This window comes from Euleptes europaea, chromosome 20 (assembly GCF_029931775.1).
Source record: "Euleptes europaea isolate rEulEur1 chromosome 20, rEulEur1.hap1, whole genome shotgun sequence".
Classification (NCBI taxonomy): Eukaryota; Metazoa; Chordata; class Lepidosauria; order Squamata; family Sphaerodactylidae; genus Euleptes; species Euleptes europaea.
This window is the reverse complement of record NC_079331.1, coordinates 4,917,397-4,941,777: the sequence shown is the minus strand read 5'-3', so window position 1 is coordinate 4,941,777 and position 24,381 is coordinate 4,917,397. Positions and strand designations below refer to the sequence as shown.

The following is a 24,381-nucleotide window of genomic DNA, read 5'->3' as shown; positions in this document are numbered from 1 at the left end:
TACTACCAACTCTACACAACTCTACATAAAGAAGAGGCCAATTAGAAATTGTTGGATACATTACCTATATGGATGTTTATTTCTCATTGGACTGAGTCACTTTGTAACTATATAGTGTTACTTTGTAACTATATAGTGTATACATTTAGGATTAGGATAGGTTGTTTTTCTAGCATTGTTAAAATCACATATTGTATATATTGTGGCATTGAATAATAAGGTTTTGCACTTTGTAATATTTTCGCATCTGTGCTGATTTCCTAACCTCCAGGTAGTAGCTGGAGATCTCCCGCTATTACAACGGATCTCCAGCTGATAGAGATCAGTTCACCTGGAGAAAAATGGCAGCTTTGGCAATTGGACTCTAGGGCATTGAATCCCCTCCCCAAACCCCACCCTCCTCAGGCTCCGCCCCCAAAACCTCCTGCCGGTGGCGAAGAGGGACCTGGCAACCCTACCGGAGAATGGTTGGGTCCAGTGGGCAGAAATGGTGACAAGCTAGGTGATATAAAACAGGTGATAGGGCTTCTTAAACTTTTTCCCACTCGTGACCCCTTTTCACCTGAGAAATTTTTACGCGACCCCGGATACATAGGTATATAAAATAGGCATACAAATCAAACACTTACTGATAATAAATCACAACGAAATTTATTTTAAAACCATTCTTTAGTATACATCTAATTTTACCGTTTATCAAAGACAAAAGCAAATTGCATACTAATGAGATGGAGGTGCTTGCTTTTGCGACCCCCACATTCAGTTACGCGGCCCCTTATGGAGTCGCGACCCACAGTTTAAGAAGCTTTGATCTGAAAGACCTCCGCCTGAGACTCTGGAGAGCAGCTGCCAGTCAGAGTAGACAATACAATTGATGGACCAAGGTCCTGATTCAGTATAAGGCAGCTTTGTGCATGTTCATGCTGAATATGGGCCGGCTGTGTGTGCTGTGAACAGACCTCTGCTCTGTCAGAGATCTTTCCTGTGGATCTTAAAAAATAGTGTCTGCAATAGTCATGGTTTGGTTTTGGGGGAAATGCAAGCTGGTAGAGTGTGAGGAATATTTTTTGGGGCTTTTTCATGCGCTAGTGCAGTTGAAGTGCGAACGCTTCTTAAAACGTCGTCTCTGCGGCCCCGTTTTTGTTTGCGAGGAGCAAAACCTGGCGTTTCTGCCCGAGACTTGGGATTCGGTGCTTGTTAGAGAGCGTGTGAGCATCTCGCCTTCCTGAGGGACCATCCCCTAATAACTGTGATCATGGCTCCAAGTCTCCAAGGTAAGAAGTCTCGCAGGAGACGACTCTTTGGTACAGTTTTTTCAGATAGGAGATCAAAGTGTACTAATAATAGGCTAAAAATGGGAGCAGTTAATCAGATTATTCTGGAATTCAGCTGAGAACGGAAATGGAAATCATGCAGGCTTAGCAAGGCAATCCTGCATTTGTAACGGAGAGAATGAAGACAGGATATCATGGGACCAGGGGTCTGCCTCAGGCAGCGCTTCCGTAGGCTCTCGAGCGGAGGGGGATGGAACCAGCCGTTGGTTGCCCCTGCGTTTCATTATCTGAGGTATACTGCCTCTAAGCATGGAGGGTCTCTTTTAGCTATCATGGCTTATAGCCGCGAATCGACTTAACACTTCTAGTATAACATGTTTGGAAATCTGTACTTTTGGGAATGCCTCCTTCTATATCTCCACTCCCCCTCCCTCAAGAGGCTTCTGTGTGTCAGAGTGAGACCCAGGTTCGAGTCCCAATTCACTCGTGAAGCTCAGTGGATGATGTTGGGCCAGTCCCACACTCCTGTCTCGGCCTAACCAGCCTCACGGGATGGGGATGGTGGAAACTGTCGTCCAGTGGCAGCCGACTTAATGCTGACCCTGTAGAGTTTTCAACATAAGACATTCAGAGGTGGTTTGCCATTGCCTGCCTCTGTGTAGTGATCCTAGACTTCTTTGGTGGTCTCCCATCTAACTACTAACCAGGTCTGGCCCTGCTTAGCTTCTGAGACCTGACAAGATTCAGACTAGTTTGGGCCATCCAGGGCAGGGCAGGGTAATAGTGAAGATCAAATGGAGAAGGAGGAGGAGTTGGAGGAGTTGGTTTTTATGTACCGACTTCTTCTACCACTTAAAAAACAATCAAACCGGCTTACACTCACCTTCCCTTCCCACAACAGAAACCCTGTGAGGCAGGTGGGGCTGAGAGAGCTCTAAAAGAACGGTGACTAGCCCAAGGTCACCAATATAGATGAGAGGGAAAGCAACCTGGTTCACCAGATTAACGTCCGCCACTCATGTGGAGGAGTGGGGAATCAAACCCAGTTCTCTAGATCAGAGTTGGAAGGGACCACCAGGGTCATCTAGTCCAACCCCCTGCACAATGCAGGAAATTCACAACTACCTCCCCCACACGCACCCCAGTGACCCCCTACTGCATGCCCAGAAGGTGGCCAAGATGCCCTCCCTCTCATGAGCTGCCTAAGGTCATGAAGCAGTCCACCGCTCCAAACCACTGCTCTTAACAACTACACCACGCAAGAGTCCAGTAGCACCTTAAAGACTATCACAATTTCTGGCAGTCTTTTAGGCACCCCTTCTTTGTTAGTCTTTAAGGTGCTACTGGACTCTTGCTCTTTTCTATTGCTGTGTGTGTAAAGTGCCATCATCGCAACCCCTTTTGGGGGTTTTCATGGCAAGAGACTAACAGAGGTGGTTTGCCAGTGCCTTCCTGGTATTCCTTGTGACCAACTAATACGGCTACCCGTCGTGATTTATTTCTTCATATGTTGACTGTCTCTTTCCAGAGAACAGCAGCTCAGTCCTTGGAAGAACGGACCTTCTTTTTGCGCCGTGCCCTCTCTTCCCTGTGCTTCCCAAACCTCTTATTTCCTTTGCCTTCTTTGCTTCTCTTTTATACATTACCCAAATAACTAATGAGTCAATTAACTCCATTTAGGCTTTGCTAATTGGGGCATGATCGGGTTTTCACAACTCGCTTAATTGTGAAAACTTGAGGGCGCCCCAGTTAGCTAAGCCTATTCCATATGCTCATGCAAACGCCGAAAATCAGTAGCTTTTTATTTTAATACGTCACTTCTTGTTTCTATCCTGAGAGGAACTAGAATAAGCAGCAACGGTTCGGAACGCTATTCAAGGAAGTCCTTAGTGGTGAACGCCATTTTTAGATAAACAGTGAGCTGTCTGAAATCTGATAGCTCCTTTTTCAGATGCAAAAGTGAGATAAAACATGCTAGAAGCTTATGACTTCCTATAAAGCATCAGTGGCTTCCCAGAGAAGGGAAGGGAGAAAGAGAGAGTGGAAAGCCAATGCATGTGGGTGTTAGGGGGACCTTCTTATGGGGAGGGGCTGTGGCTCAGCGGTAGAGCATCTGCTTGGCGCACAGAAGGTACGAGGTTCAATCCCTGGCATCTCCAGTTAAAGGGACTAGGCAGGAAGGTGAGGTGAAAGGCCTCAGCCTGAGACCCTGGAGAGCCACTGCCGGTCTGAGTAGACAATACTGGCTTTGAGGGACCAAGGGTCTGATTCAGTAGAAGGCAGCTTCATGTGTAAGAGTGGAATTGTACCTGCAGGATCAGTCATGTGCAGTAAGCTGTTGCGACCGCCTGAAGCACCAGGCAAGAGATGGAACGCCACAGCGGGGCGAACTGCTTAGTCTAGCTTAGCAAATGGGCTTCCATACGGAGCACCGGTGCGAAGGAGCCGTCGCTGTTCGCAAGCGTCGAGACTTAAAAAGCTAGGCTATTTGTCATTGAGCACCAAACTGCGGAGCGAGTTGCGTTTGGGAGAAGATCGTTGCGCTCCCTATTCACCTGGTCGCCGCGACGCCGTTGGCCTTTGATGTATACATTTCAAGCTGCAGATTCGTTCATGCTAAATGTGTCCTTCCCAAATGGGAGCCCGCAAGTGTTAATGATTGATGGAAGCTAGCTCCTCCTCGGGACTAGCAAAATTTCGTTTTTAAAAGCAGTGTGGCTTTTAATGCAAAGGCGTGCCTTTGCGTGTGTGTTTCGGCTCCAACTTCTTGGATTTGTCTTCCCTGGTGTGGCTGAGAAATGCTGAAGTCTGTTCACAACTAAAAAAAAACGTGCTTCATACTGTGCTAGAATCCCACCCCACTCCAGCATCGCATTACAGCCCTGTTTCCAATGTGGGGCAAATCGCAACTTTAGGATGATATTAAATTGGGGCAGACGTCGCAGAGGGGACGTCCCGATCAGTTTCTGGGATTTTAACATTTCACACGCATCCCATACTGCACATCTCATCACTGATGGTTAAATTGTGGAACTCCCTGCCCCAGGATGTGGTGATGGCTACCAACTTGAAAGGCTTTAAGAGGGGAGTGGACATGTTCATGGAGGAGAGAGGGTATCCATGGCTACTAGTTAAAATGGATACTAGTTGTGATGCATACCTATTCTCTCGAGGATCAGAGGAGCATGACTATTATCTTAGGTGCTGTGGAGCACAGGCAGAATAATGCTGCTGCCGTCATCTTGTTTGGGGGCTTCCTGGAGGCACCTGGTTGGCCACTGTGTGAACAGACTGCTGGACTTGATGGGCCTGGGTCTGATCCAGCAGGGCCTTTCTTATGTTCTTATGATGCATACCTGTTCTCTCCAGGATCAGAGGAGCTTGCCTATTATACTAGGTGCTGTGGAAGACAGGCAGGACAATGCTGCTGCACTTGTCTTGTTTGTGGGCTTCCTGGAGGCATCTGGTTGGCCACTGTGTGAACAGACTGCTGGACTTGATGGGCCTGGGTCTGATCCAGCATGGCTTTTCTTATGTTCTTATGATTTCTTGCCTCATTTTGGCCCTTAGCGATACTCTACCTCTTAAATGTCAGACAAAACTGCACAGTTAATCCGGTAACGTTTCTCCACTAAATTCCGTCGGCCGATGTTAAATAGCGGCTATCTGAAAATTATACCCTCATTAGGTAATGCAATATGAGTTTCTCTGCCTCCGCACCTTCCGTTTTGATCAGCCGTTGGATATTGCTGTTGTAGTTTGGACGGTCGGTGTCCCGTCAGTCCCCCGCCTCCAATATAGCTGAGCAGATTGCTTAGTTTTTGGAGATGTTAAAATCTGGAAACGTTACAAGAGATATCAGTTTCTGAGATTTAATATAGCTGGATTAATGAGCACTGACGCCCTTAGCCAATTTCTGTCTGTTGTTAGAATTCTTGGTTTCTCTTTTACCTGCCTTGAAGGCAAAGGTATAAATAATTCGAAACACCAAGTGTTTTACTTCATTCTCCCAAATGTGGCAAGAAGAAGTCCAGGTGGATTTGATCCATGTAGCTTTTCAAGCTAGGGTTGCCAGGTCCTGGTTGGGAAATACTGGGAGATTTGGGGGTGGGTGGGGGTGGAGCCTGAAGAAAGGCAGGGTTTGGGCAGGGGAGGGACTTCAATGGGTTTAATGCCATAGAGTCCACCTTCTGAAGCAGCCAGATGAACTGATCTCTATCACCTGGAGATCTCCAGCCACCACCTGCAGATGTTGAGAGGGAGGGCATCTTGGCCATCTTCTGGGCATGGAGTAGGGGTCACTGGGGGTGTGCGGGGGGGAGGTAGTTGTGAATTTCCTGCATTGTGCAGGGGGTTGGACTGGATGACCCTGGTGGTCCCTTCCAACACTCTGATTCTACAGGGTTGCCAACCTCCAGGTGGTGACTGGAGATCTCCTGCTGTTACAACTGATCTCCAGGTGACAGAGATCAGCTCCCCTGGAGGAAAATGGCCACTTTGGAAGGTAGAACTCTATGGCATTGAAGTCCCTCCCCTCTCCAAACCCCTCCCTCCTAAGCCTCCACCCCCAAACCTCCAAGTATTTCCCAACCGGTAGCTGGCAACCCTATTTATACAGGATACTGAAGTAGGTGGGGATAGAAGTATTGAAAGTCAGAATAATCTGGAATCAACTGAACTGTTTTTAAATGTTCTCCTTTTCAATCCACCTTTCTTTCCTTATTACAGAGAATGTAGAATACATCGTGGACTGTGAGTTCCACTGGGTAAAGGATTAGACTCTCTCTATTTTCCTTTTAAAAAAGACGGAAATGCAAATATTTGCGTTGCATAACCGACCCCAAGGGCAGAGTTTGGATGCCAGTTTAAGCAAACAAATCGTCGTCCCCCATCAGGAACTTTGAAAAATACATTCCCATGAAAAGCGATCTCCTCCGCTTAGGCTTCCTCCGTTTCCCCGCAGGGTGAAAATGGAGAGGTTGTGCCAGAACGAAACCTCAAGATCTCAGTCCTAAATTCACGGAGGGGTGGAAAACAAAATCCACATGCTGAGGTTTCTGAGAGAGCCAGCATGGTGTAGTGGTTAAGAGCAGTGGTTTGGAGCAGTGGAGTCTGGTCTGGAGAACCGTGTTCGATTCCCCGCTCTTCCACCTGAGCGGTGAAGGCTGATCTGGTGAATTGGATTTGTTTCCTCGCTCCTCCACATGAAGCCAGCTGGGCGACCTTGGGCTAGTCACAGCTCTCTCAACCCCACCTACCTCAGAGGGTGTCTGTTGTGGGGAGGGGAAGGGAAGGGGATTGTAAGCCGGTTTGATTCTTCCTTAAGTGGTAGAGAAAGTCGGCATATAAAAACCAACTCTTCTTCTTAACTTCCAGAGGCTCTATTTGTTAAAAATAAAAGAGGCGCTCTAGGCTGGAAAGGCTGTGGCAACTCAGTTGATTTTTCACACTGCTGGTGGGCATGCCCAAAAGTTGGTTTGTTTTGGGACAAGATCTTGCGAAAGGTAGAATTAAATCACACAGTACTAAGTCCCTCATGATGCCTTAATTGTCCTACTAGAAAAATTTGATACAGAACCATAGAGTTGGAAGGGACCACCAGGGTCATCTAGTCCAACCCCCCGCACAATGCAGGAAATTCACAACTACCTCCCCCACACACACCCCAGTGACCCCCTACTAGTGTACTACTATACAGCAACTCTCTACCCAAAAAAGGGAACTGGTTTCAATAGGGCTACTGGCAGCAAAATTTCTGATTGCCTCGTACCTGAAAAAAGCAAAGATGCCTTCTGCTGGGCGGTGGTAAGAGAAGGTGTGGAACCTCTTAATTTCAGATAAGGTCTCTTCACAACTCAAAGTAACAAATAGTGTATCTTACTCTACAAACTTTTTAAACAGATGGCTGCCTTTCCTAGAATATGTGGAGAAGGGGGCATCAGGGAGTAAACGATGCCCACGAAACTATCGTATGATTTGCATTTATTGAGTTCTGCCAAGTGAATTCAACAAATGGAACAATTTCGGTAAAAAGCACTGATGGATAATATTGGAACATATATTGGACTGTACGATGTTTAACCTACTGTCGTATTTTTATTTTGTTGTTGTTGTTATAAAATAAACTTAAAATAAAGAGTTTTTAAAAAGAGGCGCAAGGATGCTTTGGTGGTGTAGTGGTTAAGAGCGTGGTTTGGAGCGGTGGACTCTGATCTGGAGAACCGGGTTTGATTCCCCGCTCCTCCACATGAACGGCGGAGGCTAATCTGGTGAACTGGATTTGTTTCCCCGTTCCTACGCATGAAGCCAGCTGGGTGACCTTGGGCCAGTCACAGATCTCTCAGCCCCACCTGCCTCCCAGAGTGGCTGTTGTGGGGAGGGGAAGGGAAGGTGATTGTCAGCCGGTTTGAGTCTCCCTTAAGTGGTAGAGAAAGTCGGCATATAAAAACCAACTCTTCTTCTTCTTTGCTATCCTAACCGTAACCCTGTTCCTCTCCCAGGTGTGAAGGGAGCATTGTTCTTCACTGGAAGCCTGCTCGTCTGGTAAATTAAAGAGCTGCACGGCGCTTGACAGAAAACCACAATGGGCCTCAAAAGCGTGCCGCTTTAGATCGATCGAGGGCGGGTACATCCGGTGACTAATGGAATTCTTCTGCTGCTTTTGGTGAGATGCTTGAATCTAAGGTTACCCCTGTGGTGCCAAAGGTACAGTAATCTGTGCGCCTCAGTGGAGTTGAGTCTGCAGGGATTGACAATACTCGATTTCCTTTTGTGATCCTTAAACTTATTTCTCGTTTTGACGTCTACAACTTGACTGGCAGTATCCTTTTAGAACTAGCTTTTCTTCCTTTTTCTTCCTCCAAAGAGCCGCATATGCCGTTCAAGCAATACAACCGACCCACGGTGGAAAGGGTTTTCACCCATCCTCGGTTTAATGTTTGAACTGAGCCTGGCAACCTTATTGACTGAAGATGGTTAATTTTGTGGTGTCTGAAGTCCTTTGGGGTTAGAATAATGGAATGGTAGAGTCGAAAGGGACCACCAGGGTCATCTAGTCCAACCCCTTGCACAATGCAGGAAATTCACAACTACCTCCCCCCCACACACACACACCCAGTGACCCCTGCTCCATGCCCAGTGGATGGTGGGGGGCGGGAACCCTCCAGGACCCCTGGCCAATCTGGCCCGGAGGGAAATTGCTTCCTGTCTCCAAGTGGCCACCAAGATCAAGTTAATTCATGCCATCGTATTCCCTATTACTATATATGGGTGTGAAAGCTGGACATTGAAGAAAGCTGATAGGAAGAAAGTAGATTCTTTTGAAATGTGGTGTTGGAGGAGAGTGTTACGGATACCATGGCCAGCCAAAAAAAAACAAATCAGTGGGTTATAGATGAAATCAAGCCTGAACTGACCCCAGAAGCTAAAATGACTAAACTGAGGCTGTCGTATTTTGGTTACATTATGAGAAGACAAGAGTCACTGGAGAAGACGATCATGCTAGGAAAAGTTGAGGGCAGCAGGAAAAGAGGAAGACCCAACAAGAGATGGATTGACTCAAATCAAGGAAGCCACGGCCCTCAGTTTGCAAGACCTGAGCAAGGCTGTCAAAGACAGGACATTTTGGAGGACGTTGATTCATAGGGTCGCCATGAGTCGGAAGCGACTGGATGGCACTTAACACACACAACCCCCCCCCCCGAATGGCAATCAATGCATACTCCTATATCTCACCTACAGCTTGCTCTAGTTGATATAGGAGTCACGTTTGTGGTGTTGCTTTCTTTTTCGTAAATGGTCGTTATCTGTTAAACCATAACCTGGATGGCCCAGGCTAGCCTGATCTCATCGCATCTCGTAAGCTAAGCAAGGTCTGGGAAACCCAGGTTCGAATTCAAGAAGGCAGCTAAGGGGAGACATGATAGAGGTCTATAAAATTATGCATGGTTTGGAGAGAGTGGACAGGGAGAAGTTTTTCTCCCCCTCCCATAGGCAGGCCATAGCACACCACCTCCGAATGTCTCTTGCCTTGAAAACCCTACAGGGTCGCCATAAGTTGGCTGCGACTTGACGGCACTTTACACACACACACACACACACACACACACACACAAGATACATGGTATAGTGGTTAAGGTGTCGGACTAAGATTTGGGAAACCCAGGTTCGAACCCCCACTCTGCCTCGGAGACTTGCTGGGTGACCTTAGCCAGTCACACCCTCTCAGCCTTGACTTTGGCAAGGATTTGGAAGGGAGACTTCCAAGGAATACCAGGGGCGTGACGCAAAGGCAGGCAATGGGAAACCACCTCTGAATGTCGCTCGCCTTGAAAACCCTACGGGGTCACCATAAGTCAGCTGTGACTTGGTGCCCCCCCCCCCAAAAAAAAGATGCATGGGACCTAAGTAGGAGAAATCTCTCAGTGTTCCTAAAGCACAGTATTGAGTCTGGCCAAAAGCTTAAGGGGATAGGGGTTAATTAGGGTTGCCAGGTCACTCTTCGCTACCAGTGGAAGTTTTTTTTTGGGCGGGGCCTGAGGAGGGTGGGGTTTGGGGAGGGGAGGGACTTCAATGCCATAGAGTCCAGTTGCCAAAGCGGCCATTTTTTCCCCTGGTGAACTGATCTCTATCGGCTGGAGATCAGCTGTAATAGCAGGAGATCTCCAGCTAGTACCTGGAGGTTGTGTAACCCTAAGGAAATAATCTCAGTACACTGGCAGTGTACTGAGATTATTTCCTTAGGGTTAAAAAGGTAAAGGTCCCCTGTGCAAGCACCGGGTCATTCCTGACCCATGGGGCGACGTCACATCCCGACGTTTTCTAGGCAGACTTTGTTTGCGGGGTGGTTTGCCAGTGCCTTCCCCAGTCATCTTCCCTTTACCCCCAGCGAGCTGGGTACTCATTTTACCGACCTCGGAAGGATGGAAGGCTGAGTCAACCTTGAGCCGGCTCCCTGAAACCAACTTCCGTTGGGATCGAACTCAGGTCGTGAGCAGAGCTTCGACCGCAATACTGCAGTTTTACCTCTCTGCGCCACGGGGCTTTCTTAGGGTTACACAATTACAAATCAGTACCTAGAGGTTGGCAACCCTGGGGTAAATGCACGCACTCAGTCAGCCGCCTGCTCTCTGCTCCAGATATACAAAGAGCTCAGTGTAGAGGCCTTGGCCCAGAACTTTTGAAGTATGTTTCTCCCTGCTCCCCCCCCCCCCGTCGGTTCTCAGTGAATGCATTTCTATCGCTTTTAGATTAGAGCGCAGATGAAGCGGAGACGGTGTCATCAAAATCCTTCTCACGCTCCGTGAGCAAACAGGGTTCAGAGGAGCGTTCCGGGAACTTTTGCTCCTCTGGTCGAGTGTGGCGGCACATCCGCACGGTTCTTTGGCATTTGTGCATCATGACTAGTATCCATTCTAACTAATAGCCATGAATACCCCCCTCCTCCACGGCAAAAAAAAGAAGAAGCGGCGTTTGCCAGGCGGCTGCCTTGCCAAAAAAGTTACAAGCCGCTCTCCGCTGAATGCCTCTAACCACACGCATGCCACCGATTTGCACTACAACCTTGGCTTCCGAGGAGGCATGTATCCATCGCGGAAGGGTAACCGCAAGACTTTTGTGGCGGTAGCTGCCCTTTCCCTGGGTGGCCCAGTTAACCGCAGAACACACCTCCAAGGCGAATGGCTTGATTTCTTCCCATCCTGGTCTCCCCCCACAACCCTTTAAAAACAAGTCCCCCTTTCGCAAGTCCAAGAAACCAGCGATCTCCCATATTTGTGTTCCTCCCTACTGAAATCGGCGCGCCTTGCTAGAAGTGCATTGGCGAGTAGTAACAGGAAAGTGTCTGTACTTACTCAGAGGTAGCGGAGGCCCACTCCCATGTTTGCCTTGGAGCGGCGACTGAAAATGCCAGCCGGGAGGTCAGAAACCGTCTTGTGTGTGTTTAAAGAGCCGACTACCGGAAAGGAAATTAGCTTTTTTTAAGGTTCTCTTTTGGACACATGATCCTCCAGGGGGGTTCCTCCCCCTTTCCGTTGTTAGGGAGGGAAGGGTTTGTTTGGGGAGGGGGGGTTGCAATATCAGCTGTGGAGCGCAAACAAAAGATAAGGGTGGGTGGGGAGAAAGCCAGCTTGCTTCTGATGAATGGAGGTTCATTTGGCAAATCCTTTCCTGGAGGTTTCGAAGCAGAGGCTAGATGGACGTCGCCCTGACCTGGATGGCCCAGGCTAGGCTGATCTCGGAAGCTGAGCAGGGTCAGCCCTGGTTAGTATTTGGATGGGAGACCACCAAGGAAGACCAGGGTTGCTGTGCAGAGGAAGGCACTGGCAAACCACCTCTGTTAGCCTCTTGCCATGAAAACCCCAAAAGGGGTCGCCATTAGTCGGCTGTGACTTGACCGCACTTTACACTCACAGAGATGGCCATCTGTCAGCAATGCTGATTCTGTGACCTTGGGCAGATGATGAGAGGGAGAGCATCTTGGCCATCTTCTGGGCATGGAGTAGGGGTCACTAGGGGTGTGAGGGGGAGGTAGTTGTGAAATTCCTGCATCGTGCAGGGGGTTGGACTAGATGACCCTGGCGGTCCCTTCCCACGCTAAAATTCTATGAACTCTTTTCTGCCCTGACCTGGAGTCTTGGAAGCCGGGTTAGCCCTGGTTAGCACTTGGGTGGGAGACCGCCAAGGCAGTCCGGGTTGCTCCGCAGAGACAAGAAACCGCAAACCATCACTGCCAGATCTTGGAAGCTACGCAGGGTCGGCCCTGGTTAGCACTTGGATGGGAGACCGCCAAGGAAGTCCAGGTTGCTACGCAGAGGCAAGTAATGGCAAGCCACCTCTGTTTACCTCTCTCCTTGAAAGCCCCAAGCCAGCTGCGACGGGACAGCGCTTTACACACATTCCCCCCCCTGCAAAACGGAAGCATGAGAAGGTCACCTGCAAAACTCGCCCACCCGTTCATAAGTTTACTTACTTTTTTACCATCGTCTCCCCCTTCCTCCCAAGAGGTTCCTTTCAAGTCGTGCAACAGTCACACCTGGGTTCATTTGGTCTCCTCGTCCCTCCCGGCCACCCGCAAATTTGGCGCTGGGTTTTTTTGTGAAAGGGCTGCTCCTCCCTCCCCATGGGGGGTGGAGGAGATGACAATATTGTCTCTGCATGTGTGTGAGCAGCTTCCGGGGGTGGGAATTAATCTGGCCTCATTTCTTTGCACGGCTCGGGCTTGAGAACACCTGTTGTCTCTCTCCTCATGTCTCCCTGCTGTCCTTCCGCTGAGTGCCAGGCAGGTTTTGGCGTTGCCGTCATAAGGAGGCCCCGCATAGCTTTTCACTCCTGTTCTTTCTCCATGGACGGGCTGTCTCTCGGCGAGAGCTTGTGTGGATTACACAGCGTAAGCCGACGCAGACCCCAAAATGGGACATCAGTAAGCAATGTAATGGGATTGCAGAAATCTGAAACAGCATAAGTACAGTATTTATTAAGAAGAAGAGGAGGAGGAAGAAGAGGAGTTGGTTTTTATATGCCGACTTTCTCTACCACTTAAGGGAGAATCAAACTGGCTTACAATCACCTTCCCTTCCCCTCCCCACAACAGACACCCTGTGAGGTCAGTGGGGCTGAGAGAGCTGTGACTAGCCCAAGGTCACCCAAGCTGGCTTCATGTGGAGGAGGGGGGAAGCAAATCCAGTTCACCAGGTTAGAGTCCACCGCTCATGTGGAGGAATGGGGGAATCAAACCTGGTTCTCCAGATCAGAGTCCACCGCTCCAAACCACCGCTCTTAACCACTGCACCACGCTGGATGAAAAATAGACTCCCCCCCCAGGTATGCCAGGAAGAAAAGAGGGGGTCATCTTACATTTGCATACAAATTACAGCTATGGCCAATAATAATATTTTTTGCATCTATCCCATTTTTAGAGGGTTGCAGAAATATAAGCATGCCTCGGAGATATTTGCGGGCTCGATTCCAGCCCACCGCAATAAAGCAAATATCACAATTAAGCGAGTCACGCTAATTTTTGGTCTCCTGGTGCATAGAAAAGCTATGTTAACACTATGCTGTAGTCTATTAAGGGTGCAATAGCGTGACGTCTAAAAAACTGTACTGTAATAATAATGAGCGAGTTTGAAATATTGCAAGAATGACCAAAATGTGACAGACACAGAGACGCCAAGTGAGCCCATGATGCCGCAGAAATGGCACCGATAGATTTGCTCGAAAACGCAATGCGAAGTGCGACTAAGTGAAACGCAATAAAGCAAGGTATGCCTGTCGTAGGACGATACATATTGCAACAGATTGTATGAACGGTACACAGCGGTATGGAGCGCAGGGCCAGCGTGGTGTCGCGGTTTGCTTTTGGCAAATCCGCAATGTCACTGCGGTTTTCGGCTCAGGCGAGTAAAAGCTTTCCTGGTCCTGAAACGGAACGGGTTCTCTCCGTTCGCTGGATGCAATCCTTCGGGAGAGAGATGATGAATGGCGGGCTCGGAGAACCCAGATTTTGCCCTTTGTTTGTGCCTCCTCCAGGAAGGAGGCTCAAGCTATCCTTTCCTGATGTAGGCAGGAGCAAACGGAGAAACACCCCTCCCTGCTAGCTTGTTCGCTCTAAGCATGGATTTCCACCATGGCAGGAGATGCGCATGTGATGCAGATTGACCCTTAAGGGTACCGTAAAAGCCAGTTTCTTCTTCGTGGTCTTTTTGCATCACACTGATGGGGTTTTGTGCCTGTGCGGGGCAGTGGTTTGGGAACTTCTGGAGTAGAGAAGAAGGAGAAAAGTTGGTTTTTATGTGTCGGTTTTTTCCACCACTTAAGGAAGAATCAAACCGGCTTACAATTGCCCTCCCTTCCCCTCCCCACAACAGAGACCCTGTAAGGCAGGCGGGGCTGAGAGAATGTGACTCACCCAAGGTCAATCAGCTGGCTTCGTGTGTAGGAGCGGGGAAACCAAACCGGTTCACCAGATTAGCGTCTGCCGCTCGTGTGGAGGAGCAGGGAATCAAACCTGGTTCTCCAGACCAGGGCCCACCGTCCCAAACCACCACTCAGAACAGTATGGGAATTCCCTGCCCCAGGAGGTGGTGATGGCTGCCATCTTGGAAGGCTTGAAGAGGGGAGTGGACATGTTCATGGAGGAAAGGGGTATTCATGGCTACTGGTCAAAATGGATACTAGTCATGATGCATACCTATCCTCTCCAGGATCAGAGGAGCATGCCTATTATCTTAGGTGCTGTGGGACACAGGCAGGACGGTGCTGCTGCAGTCGTCTTGCTTGGGGGCTTCCTAGAGGCCCCTGGTTGGCCACTGTGTGAACAGACTGCTGGCCTTGATGGGCCTGGGTCTGATCCAGCAGGGCTTTTCTTATGTTCTTATGGAGTAATACTTCGGCTGACTTTGTTTCTTCTTCTTTTCCTTTTACAGACACCATTCTCTGTGATGCAGACCGTTCATGACGGCAGAGCTGGATATAGCTAGTCAGAGGCTGCCGTGGCTGCGACTTCCAACATGACCAATCCTCAGTAAGTACCGATCAGAGGAGACTGTGGATCTTGGTTCTTGGTGGTGAGAGCCAGCAACGTGTAGTGGTTAAGAGCGGCGGACTGTAATCTGGGGGACTGGGTTTGATTCCCCACTCCTCCACATGAAGCCAGCTGGGTGACTTTGGGCCAGTCACAGTTCTCTCCGAACTCTCTCCGCCCCACCTACCTCAAAAGGTGTCTGTTGTGGGGAGAGAAAAGGAAGGCGATTGTAAGCAGTTTGATTCTCCTTTAAAAGGTAGAGAAGATCAGCATATAAAAACTAACTCCTCCTCCTCCTCAAATCAAATGACCTTTATTGGCATATTCTCAGAAATATAGCATAGACACAAGAATTCTCATTCCGTACATTTCCCATATAGATATGATTTAAGCTTTGATCCTAGACTTGACAACTTCCGTCAAAAATTCCACCACCTTTAAAGTGACATCAGGGATAGAGTCGTTCATTAAAAACCGGCATATGGCAGTTTCCTCCTCCTCCTTTTTCCTCAGCCAGCGTGGTGTAGTGGTTAAGAGCAGTGGTTTGGAGCAGTGAACTCTACACTCCTCCACCTGAGTGGCGGAGGCTAATCTGGAGAACCAGGTTGATTTCCCCACTCCTCCACATGAAGCCAGCTGGGGGATCTTGGGCTAGTCACAGCTCTCTTAGAGCTTTCTCAGCCCCACCTATCTCACAGGGTGACTGTTGTGGGGAGAGGAAGGGAAGGCGATTGTAAGCCGCTTTGATTCTCCTTAAAAGGTAGAGAAAATAGGCATATAAAAACCAACTACTCCTTCCTCCTTCTCCTTCTCTTTCTCCTTCTTATATGGGTCTTCTATACCTACATAACAGCTTCCCAGTTTCGTTTTTTTTGGGGGGGGGGGGAGCGTCGGCCTGGCAGACAACAAGCTCATTTGTATAACAACTAACCTGGGTTTAAGCCAATGTGAGCGCTGCTCGCTTGCTAGATCTGCTTAGCCCTTCCTTGCTGACGGTAAGTTTCCCTCCCTGCCCTGTTGTGTCTGCCGCTTGTTAGGCCTCCTATAGACGGCGGAGTTTCAGAAGTTGAAATAATTTCGCAACAAGTGGAAGAAGAGACCAAAAGCATTGCGCCTGTGCAGCTTGTTAACTTTGCTTACCGGGATTTGCCACTAGCTGCGCTGGATCTGTCGGTAGCAGGTTCTCAGCTCTTGTCAAATTTGGACGAGGAGTACCAAAGAGAAGGGTAAGCACCGGTTTATTTTATTTTATTTTACTGGAATATTGCGTGTTTCTGTTGTTCTCGAAGAAGCTTGTACCTGATTAAAATCTACACCACCAACTTACGCCGCAGGCAAGAGTTTTAAATTGACGGTGCAAAATGATGCCGACAAGCTAGCCTGCTAATAGCAATATCCTGCATCGCTACTCCATATCAGATGACCCCCAGGCTGTCCCCTTAGCAGGTACCACCATTCAGGATCGGGTGTTCAAATGTGATGCTGCATCAGACAGGTAATCAATCCCCCAGTCCAAATCCTCGCCGTGGTTTAAACAGTTTAAAAGGGATCACGTCAGAGCTTCATACCTGGTCAGTGCCCCCTTCCATAGCCTCAGAAGAGCTTTTACCTCCCGCCGGTTTCAAACCATGGCGACGGCTTGGGTAGCTGGACGTTGCTACCGAACACTTGGCCTCTCCCCTATTTGTGGGGCCGTTCCAGAGGACCTAACCCATTACACCTTATTCTGTCCTCTTTACACAGAGCCCGGATCTAAATTCCTCGGAGCGTTTCTAAAGGGCCTAAATCTTTCTCCGGATCCAGAGGAGCTGCTCTTTCTCCTATCAGACGCCAATCCCGGTGTTTTCCTACAAAGAGTCACTCTTTGCTTTAAGCTAAAAAAAAAAATCCGAGCTGAAGCTGTTTTTAATCAGGGAGCTTAACATATTTAAACACTGGTTTCTTGTGGGTTTTAAAGTTATTTTGATGTTATTTTAACGTTCTGTATGGTGGATTGTGATGGCCTTTGGCCGCAGACAATAAACTTTATCACTCCCTGAAAAATCTGCCTCCCCTAAAAGCAAAGTGTATAACTGGCAAAGGTTCTGTGTGCTGAAATTCTACAGAAACCACTGACGTCGAGGGCAGGTAGTTTCCGACGCTGCATCTTCCTAGTTGGTCTCTGGTGGTTTGCAGCCAATTTAATATTTGGCTCCCCGCTGAACCAGTTCTCAAGGTAGTTTTTTTTTTAAAAAAAAAATCCCCACAAAAACCTCAGTTCTGAAAATAGAGACGCTAGGTGAGTTGTCTGCCTTGACCGAGTACCCACCTTGAGCATACAGAATAATCATTATGTAGAAATTCTCCTTTTCCCCCTCCCCTGTGTGAATAAGAATCAGTGTTAAAGGCCGGGGGTGAGGAAGGGAATCTGTGACTTCCACAGTGGATCAGAAAGAGGTTGTGCTGAGGAGAGGCTGCGGATCGAGAACAGCTGTGAAGAAGATCATAGGTTCTGGCTGGGAAATCTCCAGTTCAAGGATCTCAGTCCTGGATTAAATATCAGAAGAGCCCTGCTGGATGAGACCAGTGGTCCATCTAGTCCAGCGTCCTGCCTCACACAGTGGCCAACCAGTGTTCAACGACAGGGCATAGTGGTCGAGGCCTTCACGAGAACATCAGAAGAGCCTTGCTGGATGAGACCAGTGGTCCATCTAGTCCAGCGTCCTGCCTCACACAGTGGCCAACCAGTGTTCAATGATAGGGCATAGAGATCGAGGCCTTCACGAGAACATCAGAAGAGCCTTGCTGGATGAGACCAGTGGTCCATCTAGTCCAGCGTCCTGCCTCACACAGTGGCCAACCAGTGTTCAACGACAGGGCATAGTGGTCGAGGCCTTCACAAGAACATCAGAAGAGCCTTGCTGGATGAGACCAGTGGTCCATCTAGTCCAGCGTCCTGCCTCACACAGTGGCCAACCAGTGTTCAACAACAGGGCATAGAGGTCGAGGCCTTCACGAGAACATCAGAAGAGCCCTGCTGGATGAGACCAGTGGTCCATCCAGTCCAGCATCCTTTCTCACACAGTGGTCAACCAGTGTTCAACGACAGGGCATAGAGGTTGAGGCCTTCATAACAACATCAGAAGAGCCCTGCTGGATCTATCCATGGCTTCCTCCCCTGAGAATATGGCTTCATTTGCACAGGCATGTTCTTGAGGTGTGGAAGGCCCAACCTTTGTTTAGTTTGGCGGTTTGGCTTCAGTCTGCATTGCTCACTGAGGAGTATACCGGTTGAGTTGGACACACGCCCTTCAACAGGAGCAGGGGACGTTGTCAGCTGCGCTTGCTGAGGCAGGATGCCCCCAAAGCCCTTAAGCGGCTGTCCACCTAGTCTCTTGGCACCTATTCCTCAATCAGCTGCTGTTCTGACTCCCTTTCTTAACTGAAATACCGAGCAGGTGATTGACTTTCCTCCCCAAGGCCAGCTACGTTGGATGGGATACCAATTAAGGCAGGGCAGAGAGTCTTGGCTTGCGACGTAATTGTCTATTTAAGCCCGGACGTTGTCGACAGCGAGAATGAAATCGCTGAGCTTATTTGGCCATCTCTTCCTTTCGTTGGACGCATGAAGCTGTGGGAGATTGTGTGACGGGTAGAATGAGATGGCCTTCCTACGCCGCTGGTGTCCAGGTGTGTCATCTTCTCCTTTCGAGACCCTTGCCACACATCTTTTGATTCGCAGTGCAGTGGTTTAGCACAGGGACCTAAACAGACAATTACAACCCAATCAAAATAAGACATAGCTGGATGGCATGGCGTAGTGGTTAAGAGCAGTGGACTCTTATCTGGAGAACTGGGTTTGATTCCCCACTCCTCCACATGAGCGGTGGTCTCTAATCTGGAGAACCAGGTTTGATTCTCCACTTTCCCACTTGAACGGCGGACTCTAGAGAACCGGATTTGATTCCCCACTCCTCCACATGAGCGGCGGACTCTAATCTGGAGAACTGGGTTGGTTTCTCCACTCCAGCTGGGTGACCTTGGGCTAGTCACAGTTCTCTTACAGCTCTCTCAGCCCCACCTACCTCACAAGGTGTCTGTTGTGGGGAGGGGAAGAGAAGGCGATTGTAAGCCGCTTTGAGACTTTTTAAATGCAGAGAAAAGCGGGGTTTTTTTTAATTCAAGATAAAACAGGTCCCTCAAAACGTGGACAAAATGCAGGGAAATGCGTGGGGGGGGGGACCCAGGCGACCTCTGACCGTCGGAAACGGCACACATAATCCAAACAAATGGACGGAGTGGAGTTCTTCTTTGGCTCTGATATGGATTCAGGAGTTGTCATGTGTTCATCTTTGTATCAGAGACGGCATTATGAAGCTGTCAAAACTCATATTTCTGAGTATAGGAAGCTGGTGTGTCTCAGAGTGACAGCAAAATCATTGTTCACGTAGGAGGAAAAAGAAATCATCTGGATCCTGTCTGAGCGTTGCGTTCTCACAAGACAAGGTTTGCCGTATGTCTCAAAGGAACAAGCTTTGCTCTGGACTCCGGAGCGATACTGTTAGCATCGTTCCAGTTTTCCTTGACGACGCTGGAGCTCGGGTTGACCTCACTATTTATTTTTTATTGATCAATTTCAAGAAGGCACCAACCGCCTCTTCCAAGAAAATTGCCCAACGTGATGCACATTAAAATATAGAAAACCAGCCCGGTACGATGTCGTAAAACCAGACATGGGCAAAGAACAGAAGCATAAAAGGAGTATGAAAACAAAGCAGCTCGTAATTGGCCATATGGGATCAAACCCTATCTATTGAATGGGGGCCGGGGAAGACACAGGCCTGCTATTTCCTCGATGGTTGGGTCGTAAAGCCTTTTAGAATTGTTTCAGTTTTTAAAACATCTTGCGTTGCCGTCTTTGTTCAGCCTGGGGTAAAAGCTTTTGAAAAGCCCTGTGCCCATTTGCTCCCCGAGTACTGTTTGAAGAACAAAGTCCCATCGCTTTTTAAATTTAATCAGTGGGGGTCTAAATTCTTATGGGCCGGGATGTAATTTTTTGGGGGGAAGGCCTGAACACTGTGTCCCTCTGTGTTCCTTGTCATCTTGTTGATGGCGTTATTAGTGCTAGGTTGAGTGTCGAGTTCGAGAAGCACTCACAAGATGGTAGAGCTGGCAGGTTTCGGATGGGATTGGATCCTAGCCTGGGGCAGCTTTCTCATGTTTTTTTTTGGGGGGGGGTTCAATCAGTCGGGCTGTTAGATTCGAGTCCAGTTGCACTAGGGTTACCAGCTCCGCGTTGGGAAATACCTGGAAGGTATTTGGGGCGGAGCCTGAGGAGGGCGGGGTTTGGAGAGGGGAGGGACCATAGAGTCCAATGGCCAAAGCTGCCGTTTTCTCCGGGGAAACTGATTTCTTTCACCTGGAAATCAGTTGTCATAGTGGGAGAGCTCCAGCCACCACCTGGAGGTTGACTATCAAAAGCAGAGAGCAACTATGGCTCCAATCTAAGGTAAATATTTCTAAAAGAACAGTATTTTAATCAGCTATAAATCTACACATTTTAACATTTCACAAAATTTCAACACACAAAATACATTCACAAATGGGGCTAGTTGCTTATCTAACCGTAAACTCCAAACCTTACAAATATCAACTTAGCTCTTCATGTCCACAGTTCCATTCCGACTTCGCTTATAGTTTTTTTTATCACTGTATAGATCCATATCCTTAAGGAGCCCCGTGGTGCAGAGTGGGAAGCTGCAGTACTGCAGTCCAAGCTCTGCTCACGACGTGAGTTCGACCCCGACGGAAGTTGGTTTCAGGTAGCCAGCTCAAGGTTGACTCAGCCTTCCATCCTTCCGAGGTCGGTAAAACGATAAAACGAGGACCCAGTTTGCTGGGGGTAAAGGGAAGATGACTGGGGAAGGCACTGGCAAAGCACCCCGTAAACATCGGGATGTGACGTCACCCCATGGGTCAGGAATGACCCTTATGTTACACCAACAACAAAGGGGGGGAGACATAACCCTAAACACCAGAATTAAGTACCCAAAAGGTCAAGAAAATATAAATAAAAGTAAAAATCCAAGGCCCAAGGTTATACACTCTAAAAATTATATAAGTACAAAATATGTATACCTTTGTTTCAGGATAAAATCTAATACCACATATAACTAGGGTTGCCAACCTCCAGGTCCTAGCTGGAGATCTCCTGCTATTTCAATGGATCTCCAGCCGACAGAGATTAGTTCCCCTGGAGAAAATGGCTGCTTTGGCAATTGGACTCTATGGCATTGAAGCCCCACCCCTCTCCAAACCCTGCTCTCCTCAGGCTCCATCCCAAAAAAACCCTGCCGGTGGCAAAGAGGGACCTGGCAACCCTACATAGAACACATATAGGATATTGCAATAGCCTACCAAATTGACATCCTCATATAACACAGTAAGACATAAAATAGCACAATTATACGCTGACCATACGCGTTTCGGCCATACAGCCTTCTTCAGTGGCCTAAGCAATCAACATTCCAGACTTAAAGGTATACATAAATATATATAAAAAAATCTTTATGGCTACGTGCGCATTGTTATTGCAAAATAACATTTAAAATATAAAACCGCAACACTTCTTCCTCTTAGACTTCCATCCACAAGGAAAACGAATCCTTGTGTGTGCGTGTGCGTGTTAAGTGCCGTCAAGTCGCCTCCGACTCAATGGTGACCCTATGAATCAATGTCCTCCAAAATGTCCTATCTTTGACAGCCTTGCTCAGATCGTGCAAATTGAGGGCTGTGGCTCCCTTTATTGAGTCCATCCATCTCTTGTTGGGTCTTCCTCTTTTCCTGCTGCCCTCGACTTTTCCTAGCATGACTGTCTTTTCCAGTGACTCTTGTCGTCTCATGATGTGGCCAAAATACGACAGCCTTGTGTATGTATCCCTCTTAAATGAGGGGATGTAATATTGCAGCCGTGAATACAATTATCAAGATCTCGTAGTCAAGAAATATCCATAAAGTCTGGAGTAGTAATCAGGAAATAAGGTCGAAAAAAACCCTTTTTGTTAGCTAACTGTCCATCTTCGTCCTCCCTCCTGTAGCCTAATGTGGCCTTTTCCCTTAGCTTTGGCGTTCCGCAAGTCTTACTGAGCAAAGCAGCGTACCTGTTCTTGTGCCACGAAGCCGCAGATCTCAAGAGCGCAACTTCTCCTTTTTTTCCAACTCAAGGAAGCGGAAACAGCGGCAGCTGTTAGCAGCTTGGGTTGGAGTGTTTGTAGTGGCTCATTACCGAAGAAATATGGTAATCTTTTCCCATCTTGTTCGGCGTTAAGCATTCATTAAAACACTAGTTTATTACAGAACGTGTCAGCTGGTAACAGATTGGCTTTGTGCAGAGACAAATCTCCAAAAGATGTGCTTTTTCCCCTTCCCTCCTTCTCAGCAGTAGCATCTCCTGACCTTTCCTTCTCGGTACACGTTTCAAGCAATTCTACAGTTTTTGTACAATATTGTGCGCCAAATATAAGCATCAGTCTATCCCTTCATAGCTGATTCATAGAGAACAGCAAGCCGTTATGGTTTGAATCCCCCCCCTGCCACGGAAGCTTGCGGGGTGACCTTGGCCCAGACACACGCTCTCAGCCTCACCTACCTCACAGGGTCGTTGTGAGGATAAAACGGAGGAGTGGAGAATGATGTCAACTGCTTTGGATCCCCTTTAGGAAGAAAGGTGGGGCATAAATGAGGCAAATAGATAAGGTGCCGCAAGGCTTCCAGCATGGAGAGCCAGTGTGGTGTAGTAGTTAAGAGCGGTGGTTTGGAGCGGTGGAGTCTGATCTGGAGAACCGGGTTTGATTCCCGTCTCCTCCACATGAGCGGCGGAGGCTAATCTGGTGAACCAGGTTGGTTTCCCCACTCCTACACACAAAGCCAGCTGGGAGACCTTGGGCTAGTCACAGCTCTCTCAGCCCCACCTCTCTCACAGGGTGTCTGTTGTGGGGAGGGGAAGGTGATTGTAACCTGGTTTGATTCTCCCTTAAGTGGTAGAGAAAGTCAGCATATAAAAAACTCTTCCTCTTCCTCCTCCTAGAGGCACCTGGTCGGCCACTGTGTGAACAGACTGCTGGACTTGATGGGCCTTGGTCTGATCCAGCAGGGCTGTTCTCCTTCTTCTTTCTCCTTCCTCCTTCCTCTTTCTTCCTTCTTCTTTCTTTTAACTCTGATAAGGGTTGGGAGGGTATCTGGCTGTTGGGACCCTTAAAACTTCCCCACCAAGGAAAATCCAGTCGGCTGCCTTCCCCTGTCATTTTCATCACCATCTGGAAATAAGTTCATTCTTGAAAGTCTCTGTTGGGTTTAGCTGGTGACGTTTGTCGGATCTGTGCGGCTCTGCAATGGTCTGTTAATTCTACCAATGTTAGATGATGCTAGCTTTTTATTTTTAGTACGTTTTGCATCAGCAAGTGCTCTCGGCGAGTGGCAAAAGCAACCTGGGGATTCTTTAGTGCTTCTGTCAGAGGGTGGCATCGCACACCCGTGCCGGCTTGGCAGCCGCTCCCGACTTCTTGGCCAAAAGGGTTCACGGTTGGGCTGAAACTGAACCCTGTATTCCATTGTATTTGTAAAGGTATTCCATCGTATCTGCAAAAATCTCTGCCCTCTGCTGTTCCTTGTGGGGACTGACTGTTAACAATTAGAAGGGGGAGACATCCTCGCTGGCCATCTTCTGGGCATGGAGTAGGGGTCACTGGGGGTGTGGGGGGTAGTTTGGAATTTGCTGCATTGTGCAGGGGGTTGGACTAGATGACCCTCTTGGTCCCTTCCAACTCTATGATTCTATGAGTCTATGAATTTAGAACTATGAAAGAGAACATTTCTTTCAACCCGAGCTTTCACGAGCCATGGCACACTTCCTCAGATACCTAGAAGGAAGTGTGTGGAGGGGCTTCTCCTCAGATCTGTAGAGCGAAGTGCCTCCCCGTAAGGGGTTGCCAACCTCCAGGTGCTAGCTGGAGACCTCCCCCTATTACAACTGACCTCCAGCCGATCGAGATCAGGTCCCCTGGAGAAGATGGCCGCTTGGGCAATTGGACTCTATAGCGTCGAAATCCCCTCCCCAAACCCCGCCCTCCTCAGGCTCCGCCCCCAAAATCTCCAGGAATTTCCCAACTCAGAGCTGACAACCCTACTCCCCGTATTTCCTCCTCCACATCTGAGAAAGGGAGCTGTGACTCAAGAAAGCTTGTCTAAGGTGCCGCTGGACTTCTGTTTTATTCAGATGCAAGGGCCCACTTTAGTGACAATTCAGCAGGCCAACGGGACAGTAAATGGGGAGGGGCCGTGGCTCAGTGGTAGAGCCTCTGCTTGGCATGCAGAAGGTCCCAGGTTCAATCCCCGGCATCTCCAGATAAAGGGACTAGGCAAGCAGCTGATGGGAAAGACCTCTGCCTGAGACCCTGGAGAGCCGCTGCCGGTCTGAGTAGATGGACTTGGATGGACCGAGGGTCTGATTCAGTAGAAGGCAGCTTCATGTGTTCATGTGAGAACAAGCCAACGACCTAAGAGAACTCCTTTATAAGTCTGGGCAGCAAAGAGCCCGCGATTCCTCCT

The 24,381-nt window shown here is 48.6% G+C and overlaps 1 protein-coding gene across 1 annotated transcript in view; it reads left to right on the top strand.

The window, feature by feature from the left end:
- Window positions 1-14,770: 14,770 nt before the first annotated feature.
- The window catches only part of TMEM266 (transmembrane protein 266), a 32,952-nt gene continuing 23,341 nt past the window's right edge, over window positions 14,771-24,381 (top strand). Inside the window, exons 1-2 of the mRNA XM_056865980.1 lie at window positions 14,771-14,796; window positions 15,834-16,022. Of these exons, the coding sequence (XP_056721958.1) occupies window positions 14,783-14,796; window positions 15,834-16,022 (203 nt within the window). The 5' untranslated portion in view covers window positions 14,771-14,782. The remainder of the gene's footprint in view (window positions 14,797-15,833; window positions 16,023-24,381) is intronic.